This window comes from Tamandua tetradactyla, chromosome 1, assembly GCF_023851605.1.
Source record: "Tamandua tetradactyla isolate mTamTet1 chromosome 1, mTamTet1.pri, whole genome shotgun sequence".
NCBI classification, from domain to species: domain Eukaryota; kingdom Metazoa; phylum Chordata; class Mammalia; order Pilosa; family Myrmecophagidae; genus Tamandua; species Tamandua tetradactyla.
Genome location: NC_135327.1, coordinates 133,360,421 through 133,385,238, shown reverse-complemented (window position 1 = coordinate 133,385,238; position 24,818 = coordinate 133,360,421). Strand labels below are relative to the sequence as shown.

The 24,818-nt window shown below is 35.3% G+C and overlaps 1 protein-coding gene across 2 annotated transcripts in view; it reads right to left on the bottom strand.

The window, feature by feature from the left end:
* The window catches only part of SEMA3A (semaphorin 3A), a 225,617-nt gene extending 203,628 nt beyond the window's left edge, over positions 1-21,989 (bottom strand). Inside the window, exons 1-2 of one of the 2 annotated variants that reach the window (XM_077151734.1) lie at positions 21,894-21,989; positions 21,229-21,422 (exon numbers count right to left, since the gene is read on the bottom strand). In XM_077151734.1, coding sequence (XP_077007849.1) covers positions 21,229-21,340 — 112 coding nt within the window. In that variant the 5' untranslated portion in view covers positions 21,341-21,422; positions 21,894-21,989. The other variant, XM_077151724.1, reaches the window with a different exon arrangement.
* Positions 21,990-24,818: the final 2,829 nt, after the last annotated feature.

The window sequence follows — 24,818 nt, the reverse complement described above, 5'->3', positions numbered from 1 at the left end:
GGCTAAATTAAATGGCTGTTTCTCAAATATGCTGTACATATCAATGATTCATGCCTCTAAGCAATGTACTTCCATCAGAGATATCTTCTCCATTTTTCCTTGCAAAATATTCCTCGTTCTTAAGGACCCAATTTAAATATAGCTCCTGTCATGATCAGATTCATGTGTCAATTTGGCCAGGGGGTGGCACCTGTTTGTCTGGTTGAGCAAGTGCTGGCCTGTCTTTTGCTATGAGGACATTTTACAGAATTAAATCATGATCATGTCAGCTACATCCACAGCTGATTCCATTTGTAATCGGCCAAGGGGAGTGTCTTCTACAATGAGTAATGCTTAATCTAATCATTGGAAGCCTTTTAAGGAGGATTCCTAAGAGACAGGCTCTTCCTGCTTTGGCTGGTGAGCCTCTCCTGTGGCTATGAGTTTGTCCAGACCCTCCACTGGAATCGTCAGCTTCACAACCTGCCCTGCGGATTTTGGACTCTACATTCCCACAGTTACGTGAGACACTTTCATAAATTTTATATTTATGAATATTTTTTGTTGATTCTGTTTCTCTAGAGAACCCTAACTAATACAGCTCCCTTAAAATACAAAACAAAACACTGTCCTCACACTCATTAGCATATGGTATACCTTAGAAAAATTAAATAATAAATCATCTCTAAACTCCATAACTTTTTGTTTTATATCTGAATGATAAACTAATTTGTCTTATCATCGAGTTGTATATTTTCTCCAGCCCTAGGTTGTGAGGTTCTAAATAAGAGTTATTAATCCTATGTGAGCTTCTATTCCTAATAATCATTACATTGATTGCTGCACAGTTAAACTTAGTAAATCTTTATTAATTCACAATTGTTTTAAAGGATCATCTCCTGAATGAGAAAGAGAAAATTAAGTTAAAATAAAAAAAAGACAGAAGTACAACATGGAGATGACACCAAGAATAATCAGTTACACTAGCAACCTAGACCAAATTTCAACAATACACATATGCCTACATGAACACAGACCCCTCAGAATCAACTTACACATGAATTGTGTGAGTTCTCTCTTCTAGCACTTTTCACATCTAGCATCCTTGTACAATGGTTCTCTGCTAAACTACTCTATGCCTGGTCATTCTCTTTCTCCTCATTTTCCTCTACTATTGCTGCAGGAAATGAACAGCAAACAACAACTGGCATATGTCTAGCAGACTAGAATTGGCTATAATTTTGAAAAGTGTATATATATATAATTTTTTAAGTAGCCTGATGATACAGTAAGCCCTAATTAGTCTGGGTAGATGCTAGAGAGTAAAGTCCTTTTGCATAGAGTTTATTTTCCATTCTTGCCAAATGCTTGGCCCAGCAGACCTATGAATGAAGGATGGCATGTTGAGCCAAGTTTGGGAGCTATTTCTCCTAAATATTGAGGTATTTAATCTATATACTGAGTAACAGTACAATGATACACTTGTTGGTCCCTGTAAGTACATATGTTAGAAGTAGTGGGGTTTTGTTTTACGGTTGTTGTTTTTGTTTAATGAGAAAATTTAGAGTATTGTGGACCTGATTTCGCTATAATAAATAAGACTTTGTGCTTTTATCCCATTTAAAATGTTTTATGATAATGCATAAATATCGATCTTCGTTAATTTTATTTTGCTCTATTTTCATTCCCTCCCTTCTCTCTCATTTGCGCACGTGTGTGTGTACATCTCTGTGAGTACATATCTAATAACACTACTTTCAATTTGTGTTATTTTAATATTCAGCTTTACATATAGCAGATGGTAAAAATATCTTAAAAGAGACACAGCATCATCATATTGAGACTATGAGTTCCACTGTTTTGAATTTGAAGAAACAAAAATCTTTATTTTTATATATATTTCCTTTAGAGATTTGAGTCAGTTTTATGTATTCAAAATTTATGTAATGTTATGAAACATATATTTGCAGAATGACTATATTCTAGGCAAAGAAAAAACAGATTAATATGATGCTAAGAGTAGAAAGGAGGGAAACCATTTATTTTCATAAAGTATAACTGTACTCAATCTAAAATGCAACCTTGGCAGAAATGTTTTTTCAGAGATAGACTGATTTAATTATGCCTAACTATAGCTACCTACATTTTAACAATTACCTAAGTATAAATATATTTGTCTTTGAATACTATGTCCTTAAAAAATGGAACAGTACAAAATAGCACTATATTTTACAATTTATTGGACTTAAAGTACTAAAAAAAACAATAGCAGTTTTAAGAATTCATCACTGATTATTTTTACTTTCATGTTACATTTAAAGGCAAATTGTTCTTTCTGATGTGGTTATAATTTACAATCACAGACAGTCTAAGTTTTTAAACTAAAAGTATACCTCACCTTCACATATCATTTACATATACTGATTGCTTCCACATGTCTGGCAAAGGTAAAATAGTTTATGAGCATTGTAATATGGCTGAAGCCACAATGAAATAAAATTCATCTTTGTCTAGAATACCTCAGAAATTTATTCATGTTGTAAGTAGTGTTTTCCAAAGAATTCTGTCTTCCAGAAAAATCCTTTAAAAGCCAACTGCTTAGTGTCACTCCCTTTGTAACAGCGTCTAGATTTCCCAGTCTAGCTTTCAAATGTCTTCAGTTAGACAAAAGCCCCTTTAAGTTACTCTCAACCTGTTCTTCATTCTATTTACTAGCCACAGACTGAAAGTTTATTTTCTTTAGTGACTGAATAGCCTCTTTCCCCAATGGATTATTTGCAATCACAGGTGGTTCACAGAATTGGTCAGAAAGACTCAGACGTTACATCTACAATGTTTCATTTATACTCAGGGACATATTAAATAGGAATATTGTTTAATTCCTATGTGGATTCAATACTCCTTAAGTTGTCATGAAGGATGTTGTGTCTTCAGGGACCCAGTCATAACATAATAATATTCAAGGCAAACATTACACCATTTGAGAGGATACACAGTAAGCACAGGAGCAAATAAAACTAGTCATTTCCTGGCGATTTCTACTAAATATTAAATGACTGACTGGTTCATGCTGAAACATGAATTGGAACTTAAAGTCTGTGAGATGCAGCCAACCTTTTTCTTAAGAAACAGGTGCTTCCTTGCTCAGCCTGGCTCAGTTAAGTATATATAGTCGGAAGACCTAAAAATCAGGTCTGCTTTCATTTCTGCTTTTATCCCCACTGATAGCTTTATGTATATATACATGCAGATTCCATCAAAATTACACATAAAACTGGGTCCAGCAATAGGTTAACAGACAAGACATTTAGATTCACCTAAATAAGACTGAAAGGCCTAATATTAGGCTTATTTTTTTCATTACCTGTTGACTTGAAATACTTTTTTTTTTTTACAAAGTCTCCTTTCTTCACTGACTAATTCACATTTATAAACTACATTTTTATACACTGACACTATTATGCAACATGTGTTTGAAAGAAAAACACAACAAAATGAACGATTGTGCCTTTTGTTTGTATTATTAATACTAATTTAATTTTAAAAACAACTAATAGCTAGTGATATCATGAATGTAAACCCATTCTAAGTAGCAAAACTCTGTAATCTCTGCCCTGTTATGCAATTATTGATCTACCCTAAGAGATAATTGTTGCTATCTTCTAAGTAAGCAATGCACTGTTTGGCCACCTTACACATATATTCTCGCTATCACTACAATGGCTACCAAAATGCAACTTTTTTCCCCACACCACAGAAGGGAAGCCTGAGATTGCAAAGTCTAATAACATGTCCACGCCCTCACACCTAGAAAGTTCCAGAGCCAATTCAATGCTTTCTTTATTATGCTACGATTTCTTTCGTCCCTTGTGAAATTGTAATGCTATTGGCTTAATTTGAAAAAAAATTAACTTCCTTTGGTTTTAAAAGCAGTTTTATCGAGAAATATGGATACACCATACAGTACATCTGAAGTGTACAATCAATGGCTTTCAGTACAATCACAGAGTTGTGCAGTCATCACCAAAATCAATTTTAAAACATTTTCATTTTTCCAAAAACAAAAATGCCCATCCCTCTTAGGAGACATCCCTCAATCGTTCTATCCTTCTCCAGTCCTACAACCACTAATCTAATTCTGTCTCAATAGATCTATTTATATTTACGTTTTACAAAAATGGGAATTATATGATATGTAGTACTTTGCGTCTGATTTCTTTCACTTAGCATAAAGTTTTTGTTTTAATTATTGTATTTTGTTTTAATTAGAAGAGCTGTAGGTTTACATAAAAGACATGTTAAGAATACAGCATTGCTATATACACCCTATTGGGACACTTTGCTTCGATGCGCTAATGTTGTTCATTTGATGAAAGAATATTAAATTACTGTTAACTAGAGTCCATAGTTTTATGGATTAGGTGTATTTCCCTCATAGCCCACCCTGTTAGCACCTTATAATAATGATGTGCATTTGCTAAAATTCATGAAAGATAATTCTTATATTTGTACAATTAACTACAGTAATTGTCTGCAATAAATTATACTGTCTTACACAGTCCCGTGCTTTATTCTCTAATTTTCCTTCTAATAATGTACATGACCTAAAACTTCCCCTTGAAACCAGATTCACACACATAATTTGGTGCTGTTATTCACACTCACAATAATTTGCTACCATCATATCCATTTCCAAACATTTACAATCAACCTAAATATTCTGCACAAATTAAATATCAGTTCCCCATTTTCTACCCCTATGTATTTCCTGATAATTTATACCCTAGTTCCCAACTCTCTGTGTTTGCTTATTCTGATTAGGTCATATTAGTGAGATCATACAATATTTGTACTTTTGTGTCTGGCTCATTTCACTCAGTATAATGCCCTTCAAATACATCCATGTTGTCACATGCATCAGGCCTTTATTCTTTCTTTTAGCTGAATAATATTCCATCATATGCACATACAACATTTTGTTTTATCTATTCATTGGTTGATGAACATCTGGGTTGCTTCCATCTTCTGGCAATTGTGAATAATATTGCTATGTACATTAGTGAGCAGATGTCTGCTCAAAATCCTGCTTTCCATTTGCTACATTATCTTCTAGGAATTTTATGGTCTTGGCTCTTACATTTAGGTCTTTGCTTTACTTTGAGTTAATTTTTGTACATGGTGTGAGATACTGGTCCTTTTTCATTCTTTTGTGTATGTACAGCAAGTTCTCCCAGTACCATTTGTTGAAAAGGAGCATTCTGTCCCAATTGAGTGAACTTGGCAGCTTGTCAAATATCAATGGACCATAGATGTGAGAGTCTGTTTCTGAACTCTCAGTTAGATCCCATCTAATTGAATCAATACATCTATCTTTGTAACAATACCATGTTCCTTTGACCACTGTAGCTTTGTAATATGCTTTGCAGTCAAGAAGTGTGAGACCTCCAACTTTGTTCTTTTTCAATATGTTTTTGGCTATTCAGGGGCCCTTACCCTTCAAAATCAATTTGATAATTCACTTTTTCATTTCTGCAAAGTAGGCTGTTGGAATTCTTATTGAGATTGAATTGAATCCGTAAATCAATTTGGGCAGAATTGACATCTTAACTATATTTAGCCTTCCAATCCAAGAACACAGAATATCCCTCCATTTATTTAGGTCTTCTTTGATTTCTTCCAATAATATTTTACAGTTTTCTGTGTATAAATCCTTTACATCCTTGGTTATATTTATTCCCAGATATTTGATTCTTTTACTTGCCATTGCAAGTGGTATTTTTAAAATTTATTTCCTCCTTAGATTGCTCATTCCGAGTGCATAGAAACACTACTGATTTTTCATGGTGATCTTGTATGCTGACATTTTGCTGAACTCGTTTTCTAGCTCTAGTGGTTTTTTTTGTAAATTTTTCAGGACTTTCTCTATATGGGATCATGCCATCTGCAAATAGTGAAAGTTTTGCTTCTTCCTTTCCAATTTAGATGGATGTTTTATTTGTATGTGACTAACTGCTTTTCTCTTACCACTGTCAGGATTTTCTCTTTATCTTTAGCAGATGATATTCTGATCCATATATGTTTTGGAGTAAGTCTAATAGGAGTTATTCTGTTTGAAGTATGTAGTGTTTCTTGATCATGTATATTCATGTCTTTCATAAGAATTGGAAAATTTTCAGCCATTAGTATCTCACATGTTCCTTCTCTTTTCAATTTTCTTCTCCTTTGGGGACATCCATCAATCATATGATTGTGCTGTGATTCCCAGAGACCCTGCTCATTTTTTTCCCCATTCTTTTCTCTATTTGTTCTTCTGTTTGGAAGATTTGGATCATCCCAACATCTAGTCTGCTGATTCTTTATCCTGCCTGTTCAAATCTGCTGACATATAACTCCAGTCTATTCTAATCCCTTCTCTCATGCTCCTAAGTTCTTCTATATTTCTTTCATATTTTCAATTTCTTCTTTATGCTCATCCAATGTCTCCTTAATATCCTTTTTCTCTTTAGCCATATTTCCTTCATTTCCTTGAACTGATTTAGAAGATTTGTTTGAACATCTTTGATAAGTTCCAAATTCTGTATCTTCTCTGAAGTTTTAATTTGCTTCTCTAACTGGCCCACATAATTTGGTTTCTTAGTATGGCTTGTAATTTTTTGCTAAGTCTAAGCATATGATTATCTTTATGAGGTTAGTCTGAAGGTCAGTTTCTCTCTCATGCCTAGGATTGTATTGTTCACTGGCATTGTATCAAGGCTTTTCTTTGACACTTGGTCCAACTTATTCTAGTCCTTTAGAATTACCCATGATCGGATTTTGTCAGCTTTTCATCTGACTCTTGCCCTGGGTATATGGCATACTTTTTAAGATTGTACTATTTGTGCAATTGTTCCACACACAGGAGAAATCTTTCTTTGCTCTGTTTCTTCTCTGGGAATCTTTATTTGTTCTTTTTGTTGTTGTTGTTTTGCCTTTAGCATTTTTTTTTTTTTAGCTCTTCTTTCAGTGCCTCTAGTTGCTTTTGCCTGGAGGGCAACATCTTTTATTCTTGTGGAAATATGAAGAGGCAACATATTGTCTCTCTGTGATGGGGACACAAAAAATTCAGACATTACCTACATCTATAAAGACAACTAAATTGTATTAAAAGGATGTTGAAAATGATCAATGGAGCATCCAGTATACATTATTTGTGGTTCAGCTCAATATTATAGACTGAGATCTGTACTAAAGAAATGAATTATTGTAGCATCACTTCACTATTTTTTTTTAACTTCCTTTATGGTATCTTCTCAAAATAGACTAAACAAATTCTTTCAAAATTAATATGCTGATGTTTATATACTTTGAGACAGAAGGGTTACTACAGATCAGAATCTCTATTTTGATGAAGAACAAAACCAATAAGATAAGTGTTAATTTAGGTTCTGGTGAAACAAGAGTGGACAAAATAGATACTGATCCTACCTTGTTAAGTGATTTTATTGGTTCTAAAAGGAAGCTTTTTTTTTTCTCAGTTATTATGTTAGAATGTTTTATTCAGAAGAAACTGTCTAGATTAGGAGGTCAAATGACAGAGAGAGGATGTTTCTTCTTTCAGAGTAGGCAAAAGGCAACCTTCTTTCTGTTCTGAATAGGCCTCTTGGAAAGCAAAAGAAGTCAGAGTCTCTATTGAACATGAAGGAAACTCAGTGAAAGGCAGAAACTCAATGGCTCTCGGCCAGTGTGTGAGAGCCTAATGGGGAACTAGAGTCTTAGGAGTAGTTGCTCTGCTTGAGCACAGCTTTCAATTTTATCCGTTTAGAATCAGGTGCCAAGGAGTGAATCTCTGTATCAGGTGTGGAGGCATAACACATTCATCAAGAGTGGTGAATCCACACAATAGAGTCAGTCAACTGGAAAGAGTTATTGTCACTCATCATATCTCGCTTTGCCCAAATTGTGATAGGGTAAAAGGTATGTAAGATTCCTGGTTAGAAGTTTTAATTAGGTGCCCTCCTATAAACCTAAGGAAATTGGATAGAATTAGTATGGAATAGAAGATTAGCAAATAGCTGTGTTCTAAATAATGCTTGATTGTTAGATTTTTAAATTTGATGCTAAAGCATAAATATCTCCAAACTTGTTTGTTATTGTTTAATGTGATCTGAATTTTTCTGGACATGTAATAATACATTGGTTTATATAAATAAGGATAAGATACATATTCACAAATGAAGACCTCATATCCCAGGAGAACAAAGTCATTTATGAGGCCCAATCTGAATTATAGTCATTTCAGAATCTTGCTTCAGCATCACAGATGATTAGTCAGTAAGTCAATACTGAAGGCAGACTCTCAGGTTTCTGATTTCTTAAAACATTGCTAGCACATGTCACTCAATTATAAACTTTTAAGTGTCATCATCTATGGGCTAAAGTCTAGATCCTGTAACTGCTCTTTGAAAATTCTTTACCATATATACCTATCTAAACTGCTTCTTTTGCTTTAAATGATCATTTTTACAATCAAATATTTCACTAATCCAACTTACAAACCTTCAAATTAAATGTGGCTACATTTTGCATTCAAATGCATGGTGTGTATGTCCTCACCTCCACTCCTTTAGCCCTCTAACCTGAAGTGATTATGTGCCACTTCCTCACTTACTCTTTAAAACACTTAATTCGAGAAGTATTAAATGAGAACCTATTGTGCACAAGATTCTGCACTTAACTTGACAGGGAATATAAGATGGATAAAGAACAGATGTACTTTTTTTTTTTTTTGTATGGGCAGGCACCAGGACAGATGTAACTTTTAAATAATTGACAACCTGTGTCTTCTTCCCCTCAAAATGTTAAATTTCTTCAGGACATTTTTCATATCACGTTTTTACTTTTTTGCCTCTTCAAAAGCCTTGCCAAAGGAGACACTCAAGTAAGTGTTTATTGAAGAGGATAGCACCAGAAAACAACTGACAAGGTGGGGGCAGGTACCAGTCCTGGGAAATGAACACAGGAAGGGAGTTCATAGGTCTGGTTTGGAGAAAGCAGGACTCTGTTGGTGCTTGGTGGGGCCTCCAAGGTGAAGAAAGTTTCACTTTTCAGTTATTATCAATAGTTTCTTCACTCTTCCCATTGCAGAAATTTAAAACCTTACTATTTTAGGATCCTACATACAGTCAGTTATTTACCAAATCTAATTTTTCTAGCATTGCAATGTCTCTCTCCTCCCCTCTTTCTTTCCCATTTCCATTGTCATAATCCTCATTCATGCATTAACTCTCTCCTATCTGAGCAACAGCCAGAGCCTCCAACAAATATCTTCTATCCCTAAGACTCCTTTATGTTACTCTTTCTTACAGATCAACTAAAGCGATTGGTCTTTGTTCTTTAAGCAGCAGGAATTTTAAATAGTGACAGGAATTTTAAATAGTGGAAAGACATCCAATATGAATTTCAGAAAGAATCATAACCAAAAATGACAGAAAGGAGAGGCAACAATTATAGGTTGGCTGTTGCCATATGTAGGCAAGTAATGATGCAGACCTGCCCTAAAGTGGAAGAGAAGAGGACATATTTGAGAGACTGACTCAAGAGATAGAATGCACAGGACACTGAGATTGGCTATGTATGGGCTGAGCCAGTGAGGGAAAAAGGTATGTTGTTATTGACTTGAACATGAGGCAAAGTGACATGATTCCTCTAAGGTGGGAATAAGGGAAGACAAACAAGCTTATAGTGAGGACAGTCTTGAACAAGTTTAGTTGGAGCTTCTCTGTAACAGATAAAAATGGAGATACCCTGAGTCCTTTGAGTGTGACACATGCAGCCACCAGCTGGCTCAGCAGTTTGCCCCCAGAATTCACGGCATCTGGGAAAGTGATTTATCCAGTTAATGGCACAGACAGACCTAGATGAGCTATCTGGTAACCTGGGCGCACAGTGCGTGAGAGCCTGTGGCTGTCCAGCTCTTCCTGGTCATCACTTGGGAAATGTTCTTCCCTCTCAAAGGTTTACGAGAATAAATGTTGTTAACTGATATGGTTTATAGATGTAAAACTGAAGCATTTAGGGTGAAATATATGAATGATACTTCTATATAATAGGCATGATGTCTCATTTAATGCTTAAAGCGTATCTGAGTATCAGGGGTAAACTCAGTGAAAAGTAAAAGTGGTAAGGAATCCTACTTAAGAAATTATCAGTTTGGGTTACTTTGCTATAGATTCATCTGTAAAAAATGAAAGAATCCCTTCAGTTCCCAGAGCCTGTCCATGCCCCCTGCCCCCCCCCCCCCCAAAAAAGAAAGGATCCCAATTTCCTCCCAAGAGGGACATAAGGGCTTTTTATTTTTGAGGCCTGGATACTTTCTCCACCCCCCCAGGGAAAGATTAACAGGATTTCCTTTTCAAAAGGATGGCCTCAAAGAAGATTTACTTGATAGGGCCAAGAAGATATGGACTGAAGACTAAAATTCCTGAGAAAAAGAGGCAAGTGGCCAGAATCACAGGAAAAAATAACAATAAATATTTCAAACCTGGAAAAGATGGAAAGTTATTGTAGGGAGGGATTTGTGACCTGCCCATATCCTGCGACCTGGAGGCGGAGGACCTGTATGCAGAAACCTTACGTCACACCTGCGGAGGTAAGACCCTAAGCACTGTGGCCTGGAGCTACAGCAGCAGTAAGGCAGCGTGGAGACGCTTCTGGAGGGCGCATCTTGGCAATCCCCTAGAATAGCAACACCTAAGAGAGAGCAGGGAACTCAGTGGTACCATAGAAGGTTCTTGGGAAGGACAGGAGATTTCAGCCAATCCTGCACTGCTTAAGATCTGACCAATCAAAGAAAAGACCCTTCTCAGGACTCTCTACCCTAAACCTAGGCTCTAAAGACTGGCATTTTTAAAGATTTTAAAGGTTGGCATCCGTAAGTCCTAATGAAATGTAATGTAATTTAGAAAAACATCAATTTAAGCAGCTCTTTATCTATATGAAATTCTGCCAGAACAAGAAATTACACTGTCACCGCCAAAATCTCACCAAGTCACTTTTTGTAGTTTTGTTATAAAATACCATGAAACTACTTTTGCTTGGGCTATCTTGGATGATACTTGGTCAGACTGTTCTGAAGCTAATTTCTTCTTGTGTGAGCCAGAGAAACACCATGAATGGTGACAACACACTAAGTGAATTAGAAGTATGCAATGCCCATCATTGTATTCAGATAGTTGTAGTTTATAATAGCAATAGACATTTAAAAGAGCATTTTAATATCCAGTACTTATCACATGAATCCCATCAGTGTCTTCACATTAAAAAAAAAAGCAAAAACACTACTTTTTGAATAGGACTACTAGCTCTTTTAACAACTTGGTGAATTAGTTAACAAAATAATAAAATGAAGCAGAAATATAACAATTAACAGAGAAAACAAGTAGCAGCATTCTAAACCAATATATTTTATAATTTCAAGGAAGTATAATCACTGAATTTTCTACCTCGTATAGCCAACCAGCTTCCCTTTGTTCCTTTGTTTAGAAAGAAGCCTGGCTCAGGTATTTTAGAGACAAATCCAGAAGGAGAGATGGATAGGCACAACTGACCACTGTGAAAAAGTCCTGAGCTGGTTTGAAGGCAGTATATACCCCAGAAAAACCATGTTTTAATCCTAATTTAATTTTGGGGAGGCAACCATTTCTCCTAATCCTGATTCGGTACTGTAGGGCAGAAACTTTTTTTTTTTTTTTAACTTTTTTTTACTGTATAGTATAACACATACACAAAGCAAAGAAATAAAAAAGGAATAATTTTCAAAGCACTGTTCAACAAGTGGTTACAGGACAGATCCCAGAATTTGTCGTGGGCTACCATATGATCCTCTCATATTTTTCCTTCTCGCTGCTCCAGAACATAGGAGGCAAGAGAGCGTAAATATTTTACCATCACAATCAACTTTTTTTCCTTTTTTTTTTTTTTTTTACGTGAAAAGTAACATATATACAAAAAGCTATAAATTTCAAAGCACAGCACAAGCAGAAACTTTTGATCAGATTATTTCCATGGAAATGTGACAAGCCCAGTTGCGGGTGTGGCCTTTTAATTAGCTGAGATGCGATTCCACCCATTCAAGGTGGGTCTTGATTAGTTTACTGGAATGCTTTGAAAGAAGAAACATTTTGAAGAAAGTTCAGAGCTGACAGAACAGAGCAGATGGAGATGCTTGGAGAACAGCTACTTCAGAGATACAGATGTTTGCAGATACTTGGAGTGCCCACAGAGAGAGAATGCTTAAACATGGGCCTTCTATGAGATGCTAAGGAAGCCTGAACCCAGAGTTGTGTCCCAGAATTGTGAGTGAAGGTCCACAGATGCTTAGAGAAGGAACCACTGACATCAGAAGCTGGAAGCTATGAACCAGGAGCAAGGGACCAGCAGAAACCAGCCACATGCCTTCCCAGCTGGCAGATTTGTTCCAGACAGCATCAGCCTTTCTTGAGTGAAAGTAACCTCTTGTTGGTGCCTTAGTTTGGACATTTTTTCAGCCTTAGAACTGTAAACTTGCAACTTATTAAATTCCCTTGATAAAAAAGCCATCCCATTTCTGATATATTGCATTCTGGCAGCTTAACAAATAATACTAATTTCTCACCAATATGCGTTATGTCCCTTTTACTCCCTTTTTCAGTCAAACCTAGACAACTGCATTAACTAATGAAGTCCCTAGCCTAATATGTGGCAGCTTTAAGTTCCCCTTGTTAAAATAAAGATTTTACTTCCTTGCTGCATTTGAATGCAGAAGAAAATCTATAACTATATTATGTCAATTATACAAAAAACATGGCTGTTTTCTTGAAAAAGAAAAAAAAACAAAGATACAGTTTTTGATAGCAGAGATTACCACACTTCCTTATTTTTGCTTTCTCACATTCTTATCTTTCAAGGCGTACTTTCCCTGTGTCCTATTTGAAAAAGTCCATGTGAAGTCTTTAGCTAGATTGATACCACCTTCCTTAGAAGCCCTACTCTCTACCCATGTATTTATCCAAGAATTTACCCATTCATATGACTCCCATTACAAACGATCTTGAAGTATTTTTGTTTGTTTTGTTTATTGATCATTGTATTTATGGTTGTGTTTAGTATTTCAAATGTGTATATTATTATGGTAAATAGACTTATTTCTCTGAGCAGCGGGAACATGACTTATGTAGGATTGTGTACTGTGTCTTACACAGAGTGCAAATAGGAAATGTTTGTTAAATGTAATAACTGATTTCATAAACAATTGAAACTTGCATAGCTGATAAAAATTTAGGTTCATTTAAAGTAACTCTGAAAGGACGGCACAGCAGAGCAGAGTTTATTCTATTTAAATTTTGAATTGAAGGTAAAATTTTAAAATTTTGACAACATATCACAAAGATTCAATCTCAGATACCAACGACTTTGTCTAGCTTTGCCCAAATAGCTTCCTTAAGGGTTGGTACTAGGCCATACTTATTTTTTTAAAAAAAATGCAACTTCAAAGCATAAGATTTGTATATTATAGAAATAAGGCTGAGGATGCAAGTGGGTGGGGCCCCCAGGTTGTAGATGTCAAGGCCAAGGGAAGGAGGCTGGCTTGGAGATTAAGAGCAAGCGGCAATGAGCAACTGGTGCTCTTGATAAGTGTGGGAGAGGAAGCGAGCAAAGCTCCAAGATGCGAAATGTTAGCAGGTTGTCAGAGAAGGAAATCAGGATAACCCCAAAAGTGGAGATAGTGGAAAAGAAGTCATTGAAAACGTTAAAGGATTATACATTTAATTCTGTTTGGTAGGACCGATTTGTTCTACATAGACATTCAGATCCAATGACACTGAGCATGAAGCATTTTTTTTTTCAGTACAATTTGGTCTTAGAATAGTCTTGCTTTGCTTTTTGACTGTGTTTACTGAGATGTGCTAAGAGAATAAGGGAAGTCAGGGTATTCTCCCACACAAATAAAACAATTCCTCAACCTGGTTCCTAGAGTCTTCTAAGATGTATGTGTCTTTAAATATTCTCCATCTCTTACATGCAGGCAAGCAAACGTGAGCTGGACACTGTCTGCATTCCATCCTAGTATAGGCTTGGTTCAGGAGGCGATCTCATGGCTCTTACACCCTCTGATGCCGCTCTATACTTCAATCGATTATCACCTACACTAACAGGTAGCATTACACTTAATTTCTTAGTGCAACTTACAATGTACAACAAATTTAAAATGAAACAATTTATTATAAATTTGTATTTTTTTTTACTCAATGAGAAGCACATTTGGGTTTGCAAAACAAGGTGTAGAGTAAAATAAGCACGGCACATAAGGACAAATATTTATTATGTCACTTATATGCAATATCTCAAAATAGCAAATTCGCAGAGATAGAAAAATTAGAGGTTTCCAGAGGATGATGGAAGGGGGAAGGTGGAGTTTTCGCTTGGTGGGTATAGAGCATTGTAAATAAAGTTACTAATCAAAACAAGGTATATCAAAAATAAGGTGCAAAATCTTCCAACAATGAGTGACACTGCTAGCCAATGACAATATAAAGATGAAAAAGAAATACAGATCCAACCCTGAGAAGCTCACAGTCTAGCAGAACAAAGATGATGCACGTAAAGTAGTTTAACGGACTAGAGAAGTCATTTGAGGTGTTCAACAGAACTAAGCTTCTTTTAGTTTGTATATGAAAACTCAAGTGGGTGGTATAGTTTATCTAAAGACATGTTGATGATCGCAGCAACATATTAAGTCACCATAAGTTTTAGTCCACATTGTTTCCCAGGCCACAGGCTACATCTCCCCAAGCAAGGAAAGCCTGGAAAGGCAGGTTTAGTGACTCAATCAGGAGATGATAAGACTTCCTGAATTTGTAGTCCCTTTACGTTTTACCGTAAACTTGCTGAAAATACTGAGGCCAAAGCATTCCTCGTATTTTTCAACAGAACTTTATTTTTGCTTATCTTCATTCCCTCATTCAATTGTAAATTGTATATTTTCTTATCCTGGGTTTGACAGAGTCCAGCTTTGTTACTATTTGGAAATAGTGTGTGAATTCCCTATTTATACTGATGTTTATATCTTGGCAATAGAAGGAGATAGTAGCTGGAGACATTCAGACTTACTTATGTCAGATAGAATTTATTGATTCTTCCATATGTTTAATTAAATGATAATTTACAATACCCTCTAAAGTGAAAGTAGTTATTCTTTTAAAAAGATACCAAATGTAATTTTCTAAATATTCTCTTCTAAACTAGCTATTTTCCAATTATAACTGATGGCAGTAACGTGCCCCAAGGCAGGCTGCCTCTTACTTGTTAAGCCCACTTTGTGACTCAGACATTAAAAATACACACTCACACACACACACACACATATATATATATACATGTGGCAGGAATCTATCCTTCCATCATTCTAATTGTTCAGTACTATGTTTAACTCATTACATTGCTCTGCATTTTACAGAGCACTTCAACATGTAAATTTTCACTGAAGTTAAAATTTATTTATTTTGCTACTTACAAGCATTCCCTTTTTCAGGATCAAAATGTACCAAAAAATGTATGCAAAGAGGACATCAAAATCTTTAGCAAGTTCCATTTTAGTTAATCCTTCTGTTTTGAGCATCCTACATCTCAAGCCTCTTGTGCCAGTTTTTCCAAGCTTGGTCTCCATACATAACCCCGTGTGTATTTATCCTAGCAGCCTGCCCATTTCCAAACTAATGAAAGAGCTGTCACAAATTGCTAGTGCCACCTATTAGTGGAAGCATAGAACTACAAATCATGATAATTCCTTTAAATAGTACCTTAGAATTCATGAGGGATAAAAATTCACCCCAAGTTTCACATTTATTCTAATTCATTTTTACAACTGCAAGTCATTTTGAAACATACTTTAATGACAAGCATTAAATAAAGTTGAAAAGTGTAATGAGTTTTGGAGATTTTATATACAACATCAAAATTGCAACAACTGATCATTCTATCATAGACTTCTTTTTTCCCAATGAAATGACAAAAGCAATGTCTTATTTGTTTAAACATGGAATACTCCCTGATATAATTAACATCCAGGCTTTGCATATGGAAGTTGTTAATGATCTATTCAAAATTCATTTTAATACTGGTCTCTCTGGGAGATTTTAGAAAGATCCAAGTATGAAATCTATTTATGATCATGTTGACATTAGATTTTAAACTCTCCAAAAGGAACAAATGCGTGGTATTCTCTTCTCCATAACTGTGATACACAGATGATCACTGAGGTTTAAATGAGAAAAGCTGGGATAAGAAGTTAAGCCATATGGTCTCTTATAGTCCACTTAAGATTCATGAGAACTTGAAAAAGAAGTTACTTTAACTACATGTTTGAAAAATATGAGGAAAACATGATGGACAATTTATTCTACAATACAATTACATAATCACACTAAGGCCAATAAGTATGTTATGCTTTACAACCAATATTTTAAGTTGCAATTTTGTTTTAGGAACAATGCAATTGACCCTAATTAATTGTTCCTAATTATTAATTATCATTAAATTTTATTCTTGCAAATTCCTTAGAATGCAATAAGTCCTGACATATAAAATTTACAGATTTTGATGAAAAAATCACAAGCTATTTGTTAATTATGTGGTTTGATTTATATTCAATAATTAAAAATAAAAAAAATAAGGAGAAATTAGGAATCGCAGATCTCAACATCTATTTAGTTGGCTAAATATCTAAATATTGCATAGTACTGACAGTAGTGGGGGCTTAGAATAATTTACATGAAGAGGAAAAAATGACATAAAATGTTAGCATTGGAAAAGTTCTTTCTTCAGTATTTAGATTTGTTTAAGCTAGTAATGGAATGAATGTCGTTATCACAACTTGGAGGGTTAGTGGCTTATGTGGAATGGTTTCATAGTCTCAGATATTTTCCTATTTCTTAAGTCTACGTTGTATAAATTATGATTTCTAAGGTCTGCTTGGCAGCTTTAAGGACTGAAGCCACAAACTGGAGACTTTCAGTAGCCCTCAGCTTATCTGACCTGGTTGGATCACAAGATGTGTGATGGAGAGTTTGCTTTATTTTTAATTTTTATTTTTCCTGTACATACCTGTTGAATGGATGAATAAAATGTTCCAGTCTTCAGTGAGTTTAAATTCAAGCAAAATATTGTTAAAGTGAATAGAATTTGAGAAGAAAAGGCCATAGTAAATAAGAATGAAGAATTCAGAGACATGGTGCCAAATGCAGTGACTGACTACAGATGAGAAAAGGCACAGCAAGGCATGTGTATAACCTCTTTGCTCTGTACCTGTGTAAGTGTGTTTGTTTGTTTACTTATCTATTTATTTATTTATTTTAGTTCTTATTTCCCCCACCTGCCCTAGAAATGTTTCATTTTAGCTCTGAAGAAATATTCAGCATAAGACAAATTCTGTCTTATTGTAGCGTGTGATAGTTTAAACTACCATGAAAACTTCTCATGGGACTCATGATCACATCCACTCGATCTTCTAGAAGTATATACACTTACACACATATATTTTATTTTTAATGAATGTCATTTTAAGCTAATAATTATTTTATTTGTAAATAATGTTATTTTAATTCACAACCTATATATTGCAAAGATTACTTTTCTCCACCATAAAACATTTAGCAGAAGTTATGTCATTCATACATATTTAAAATATTGCTTTCATTGAAGTAAAATCTCTGAGAAGTCAACATGCTCAATTAGTAATTATTCATATTAATTAATTTTGAAATTGACATACAATACTGAGCAAAGGGCAAAGACAAACGTTTTGCAAATTTTACTTCAGAATTTTAAGGAAACAACATGGAGTATCAGAAAGATGTGCATGAGAGTATTTAACTGATAATCTCATATAGACAGTAATTAAGCAGCTTGACTTTCAAAAATCAATCTTTAAAATTATAAAAAGAAAGACTTTCAAATGCCCACCATTTATTTAAGTGCTACTTACTACAAGGTCTTCCCTAGGAGGGAAAGGTCAGAGGCACTGATTTAACCTTTGGTGTCAGATGCTGCCCATCTCATTAAGAATTGCCATGTGTCTTTCTTTGATTTCTGCTAAAACTGAAACACACAATGTCCTTGAAAAACTCATTGTTGAGTGATGAAACATTTGTCACTCGTTTAAAACCCAAAACCTAAGTTATTTCCTTGTGATTTCCCAAAGTTTCTCTGTACCTTAAGTTACCAGACATTTCAAATGGAATATCATATGAATTTCCGATATTTCAGGAGAAAAGTGAAAAGTGACTAGTTTTGAAGGGGAGATAGATAGCTATGCACCAATTTCAAAGAGAAGCATTTTAACATGTAGCTCTATTACCTATACTTAAGGCAGGTAAAAGTAACTGTGAATGAATGTTTCTTGAGGACAATGTGCATGTGACTGTGAGATTTGCAGAGTTCTCACATTTGCTTCCCCCACAAGGATTCTAAATCAGACTGGTTCAGAGGAAAAACCAGCATGCCCCATTTTTCTAATATTATCACTTCTCCAGATGGTCCTGAAAACATCTATTCAACCTCTTTTTCCTAGAAAGTAAAGAGGTATCTTATTAGATATGTATGTACACCTACTACAAAGCCTGCCTTCTTGTCTTTTACTTCTTTTTCTTTCTCATTTAACATATCAAATCTCTTTCACCACCTACCAGACAAGATGACAAGTGGAAAGTAAGCACAGTGATTGCCTGAAATTTCCTCTTGGCATCCTGAGCAATGAGAGAGTTAATGGTGGATCTTTGAAAACAAGTGACCATGGGAAATTAGGGTTGGCAGGGATTTAACTCTTCATGAATCATGCTGGAATATTTTTTAAGAGCAAGGCAGTGGATGTTTTAACCATGTTTGACATCTAATTAGGAAGGAGAAAGTAGCTCAAAAAAAATTCTGTATTATACTGAGGAACATAGTACTAACAATTGGCTGCCAGGCATTTGCTTTGGCAAAACAAGTATACACGCAGAGACAGAAAAAGGTAATGACAGACCAATAAAATGACTGAAGAAAAACTGCTTGACCCATCCCTTTTATTCTTCGTGCTGTTGTTCATTTCACAGTTTATTTTACTAAATTGCCAATCTCTAGGTATATCAATAGAGTTGATAGGTAGCTGTAAGGGAATTTTTAATTTAAAGGTAAGTGGAGTAAGTCTAATGGGTGCCATGATTAAAAATGTTTATGAAGCCAATGTCTAGTACATATATTTGTCATTATATACAGCTTGCTCCATCAGACAATTTTAAACCATGTATATATATATAAAAAAAACAAAGAGCTATAGTAATTAAATGGTTTATTTAATTTATAGAAAGAATTAATTATAGAAAGAAATAAATTATATAAATGTATATAACTTACAGAAATTTATATAATTTAATATATAGAAAGAATCTGCATCTCTATAATGGGGAATACGCTATTACCATAGAAATAAATTTCCTCGCAAAATAAAAAAGCAAAATTCTCAAATTTTATTTTATTCTTAATTTTAAGTATGTCATGATTTCAAATCTGTTATTCTAAAATCATTGCATATAGCAGTCAAATCTTCAAGAACAAAAGTTGCTTGTGAAACTTACTTTTAAGAAATATAAATTTGGTCAAGGTGGAACACCAACCCCAAAATTATGACATGGGATCCTTTCAAGAAGTGAAAATAGAAAGCAGAAACTGATAAAAGCACAGATGCCATCATATCATATTCTATGGAAGTACTCAAGAATTAATTAAATATTTAATAAAGAGTGTTATGATTACTTAAAGAATCTTGCATACTGAGGAAAACTGAATTTCTATTTGCTGATGTTTAAAATTTATTTCTGATCTAATATACAAAAAAATATTTGAACCAAGTAATAAAAATATTTCCCAATTCAATGTATGTCTACCTAAGTATTATATCCAAATAAACACATTTAGTAGGTGTTTAATTTTCTAATTCAAAGTGTGAAAATTATATCTCTTCCCTATTTGAGGTCCTCATTCACACTTGAGAATCCAGAAAGAGATTTACCATTATGTGAAAATTACAGAAAAAATATTCTGGCTAAACACAAAGGTACAGTAGACAGACAAATCTACAGAGAGATTGAATAATTTTCTCTCATATTATAGCCTCCAAATGGAACCTAATTGGAAGCTTCCCACAGCCCCACCCCCAATTTTAGAAATCTGAGAATCATAAGAATCAACAGCTTAGGGAGTAAAACTATTTGAGTTAAAACAGTTTAATCTTCAACTTCATTTCAACCATACCTGACTTATATAAATATTCTTTGTCACTGAAAGTTATACATGTCATTTGGGAATCTATGCTAACATTAATTCACACATATACCTATAAACTATTTCTAGACAAAGGTAGAACAAATATATTCTTTAAAATACTCATGAAAAAACAAGCATGCATATTAAACTGAAACCAAATAAAGGACTAGTAACCATGTAATAAAGCTGTTTTTTATCTTTCTTAAATTTGTACTTTTATAAGAGGAAGTTCACACAACTAGGTAAGCAACTAGAATGGTGCCTCTTCAATCCTCACTGAAGTACATGTGGAATTAACATTTTCTTTCAAAGGCTTTACTTGACACCAATTAGCCAAATACACAGCTTTTTGTACAATCATAACACACTGTGGAAAAACTAGTCTGTTCTCTCCAGTTTATATTCTCCTGGCAAACCGAGATCTACTGCTTATGTTAAGCATCTGATTGTCAGATTTGAACAAATTGAATATTCATGATGACGATTAACTATTTAATGTCTAAAACTAAGAAAATACAGTTTGTCAAAGCAATTACTATAGGTGAGGCATGCGTATCTAAAAAGAGACCATTTGCGCATTAGTGCTATAAAAATATTTTAACAGATGTAAAGTCAGATAAATTAACAAAACGTGAGACACGATTGCATGTACGGATCAGCATGTACCAGGCATGCAGCTCTTCTCTGCAAATATGATTAAATGTTCTTTGTTTGCATTTAAAGTGTTAGATATGGAACAAGAGACATGCTTTCATAAAATTTTTTTTTAAAAAAAGTGCTTAAATCATCTCAGAAAGATATACATAATTACATAGGCTTCCCAGGTTAAACTAAAGGTTTGATGGGTTGGGTTGGAGAGGGAGTTCAAGGAACGATAAGGAGGGGGAGGGGGCATTATAAATCTAACCAAATAAATGAAAAACAAAGATTTACCTTTGTAGGATAATTTCAGCCTTGGCACATTGTTCTTTCCATTCTGATAGTTCGCTCTTGCTGCAAGTAATACTCCCCAGAACAGACAGACAAGCCCAGTGAACCAGCCCATGCTGCAGACGCTGGAGGTCCCTATGCCGCTTCAGTCTTCCCTCCTGTATTGTGCGGCCAGAGAAGTTCAAACAATCTGGAAACTGGAGGTAACAGGTGATTTAGGTCAGTTTCATTCATAAATGCAGACAGTCAAGACCTCAATGCAACACTAACACCTCTTCTTCTGTAACAGTCAGTGAAGCCCAGAAACTTCAAACCCTCCAAACGCACACACACTAAAAAAACAAACAAAAAAAACAACAACAAAAAATCGAACCAGGCACCGGATAATGAGGCACAACTGTTGTATGGGAATTAAAAAAAAAAGAAAAAAAAATTAACAAGGGCTGCTGCGGTGGTGCTTAAGAAGCAGTTCCTTTTATCTACGCTCTTCTGATAGCCGGTGGCGAACTCTAATCCTGCTCTCTGCTTCATTCGGCTCCGGGGAAGCAGAATGAAAGGGAAACAGAGAAAGAGAGAGAGAGAGGAACCGTGAGCAGCGCGGACTTTTCCTGTACACATGTAGGGAGAGATGACACAAGATCCCACAGACAGGTTTTCCCAACACTCACTAGACTGGCTGACAATGGGAGAACAGGCAAGCTCAACCCACTCCCCTTCCCTCCTGTCACACAACACATGCAAAAAACATCTCGTAGAGATTAGAGCCGGGAGCAGAACCCTCTAGCGTGCTTGTGAAAGGCATGTAGCTATAAATTTACTTCCCAAGGCAAGCGTTCTTTTATAGCCATTTTTGGGTACAATTTTTATTTCAAAAATCTGAATTCTGCTACCTACAGAATTTACAGTTCAGGCTTATTATATAATCCTGCTGAATTTATGCATTGTGTGTGTGTGTGTGTGTGTGTGTGCGTGTGTGCGCGCGCTTTTCCATCGATGTAACTTTAACCACTGAAGGTTTTAAAGCCTTGTTAGAGATCATTCCCTCCGCTCAACAAAACCCCTAGGCTCAGTCAGCCCCTTCAACCGCCCCACTGCAATTTCAGTGCAGAAATTCCTAGTAAAGCCCATTCCAACAATCAGTTCAAGACAAATATAGGTCCACTGAGAATTATAAATTACAACAGGGGATTCTCAAAAGGATACTCAGAATTTTAAAACAACTATGGTTTTCCAGCTTCTGGAATGCTCTGGGTAACGTTTTTAATGCATCACATCTCATTAATTAAAGCCACTTCCCTAGTTTTGCTCTAAAGGGCAAAGGGAAATTACAAAGTTCACAAAAGTCCCTGCTGCGTGTCAAGGACCAACATAAAGCGAATTTCTCTGTGTCTTCAACACTGGTGAGGGGTTACTAATAATGTTTCGTGGAACATACAGGCACGGATCCAGGCAGTCCTACAAATACTGTTAGTTATCCTTTCCTGAAGAGGCATCTTGTCTCAGATGTTTAAATTTCCTCTTCCATGTTTCTTTCAATTTTCTTTAAACTTAATATCTTTATAGTTTGTTTTTTTGGGGGGTGGGGAGCGTGGAGTAGAGACATTAACAAAACTTTCCCTTCTTTACTCCTAACATTCTCTGCTTCCCACAGCCAGCCTCTACACAACATAAATGCTGAGGAAAGAACTTTACTTCAATGATATGTAAATTTCTTACTTGAAAGGAGTGGGTGAGTCTTGCAATTAAAAACATAAATGCTTATTGAAGGTGGCTTAGTGTTCTTATGAAGAGCTAAGCATTGTCACTGCAACTTTCCTAACTTAATGTCTACAGACCAATATAAGAAGGAGCAGCTCTCACTCCCTTTGCCTCTCTCTCCCCTCCCCTCCTTCTCCGCCTACCCCCTCCCTCCCCAGCGTGTTTGTGTGAGGAGGTGGAGGAGGAAGAAGAGGGCAGAGAAGATTTAAAGAAAGAGAATGGGGGAAGGGGAGGAGGGATTCTCTCTCTACTTCACTAGATTGACTCATCAAACTGACCTTATTGTATTTGTCAGCTTCTGCAAGCCTATTGATCAGTTAGCATTGTGAAGAAAATAAAATCCAAAAATAATGTTGATTTTAGTGATTCCCACACTTGTTATCCTGAGCACTTTCATGCCCTAGGCAATGGATTAAAGCTACAAATGACAAGAGGCTTGTCTTGCCTTCCATGGATTACCCTCTATAGACATTCATTCTGCAGAGGAATTCATGTCACTTTGGAATTATTTAAAGGATTCAACTAATGAATTATCCTATTGAAATATCACAGGGAATTAGTTTAAAAATCTGAAATATTTGCGACATTTTCATTAATACATAGTTTTAAATGCCTTTAGCTCTGGTTCTTGTTGCCTAGAGTGGGAGAGCAGGTTTATTTATCAAAACTAAACAGGATAAGCAGTTTAGAAATGTATCCATTTCACTTGTAGAATATCTAATTCTGAAACATTTTGATGTATTCCAGGGAAAAAAGTAAAGGTTGCAAGTAAAGTTCAGATAAAAGAGGGCCTGAATTGATTTTATGGGGGAAGAAAGACACTCAATCTGGATTTTGAACCACAAAATCAGGACAGAATTATTTGCTGCTCAACACAGAAGCAGTGCTGAGGTGAACATAGGAAGTTACTTTTCAGACCTGTCAGAATCTGGCTGCGTGTGTGAAAAAGTCTAACAGGGGGGTCTGAGGACCCCCTCCCCCACCAAGGGACATTTCTCCTACTCAGGATCCACGACCTAAACCAGGATTTGACTTGCCACTTTAACCATTGTCATTACAGCATTTTTTAGTGCTTTTTAAAAATCAGGAGTATAATGTTGACCTTTAAATGCAGAAATGTCCTCAAAGTCTAAGGGGAATGATCCTTATTTTGTTTCTTCCTCAAAGCAGTCTCTCTAATTTCAATGATTTTCTAACTACAGCATGTGCTGTACTTAACTCTATTTGCAGCTGAGTTTCTAATATCTTCTTAAATTTCAAGTTTTCTTACATGATCAGCTCCTACCACAGTGTCAAATTTGAGTAGGTGCTTAATTTGATGATCATGCAGTTGTATACATTTCTGTCAAATAAATCAGTAGTTTTTAACCTCACCCCATTCTATATTGAGATAGATTTCAAAGACTTCCCAATTTAAAACTCTAAGAGTGACAGTTTTCTGGGCGGTGTACTTGATTTTCTAGAGAAACAACTTTTCCCACTCCACAGCAGGTTGGTTAGCTCTTGTTTTTCAGTAAAGAACCAAAGAGTCATAAAAGATACTATTAAAGCATTTCTCCTTTGGAAATGTTCTGTTTTTCAACCCATCATGTATTGGATGAAACCAATGTATATATTTTTTAACTCTCCGTCTAGATTGTATTATGAAAAAAACGAGGGGGGCAATAATCATTGCAATTTAAGAGCAGACATTACTATTCTAATTTGTGAGATGATAATCCCAATATAGCCCCCCCCCAAGGTTATAGAGACCTTGAATTTTTCTGAGTAGTAGGTGAATACTCTTACTTTCGTTGTTCATAAAATGATATAAGGAGAAAATAATATTTAGATGT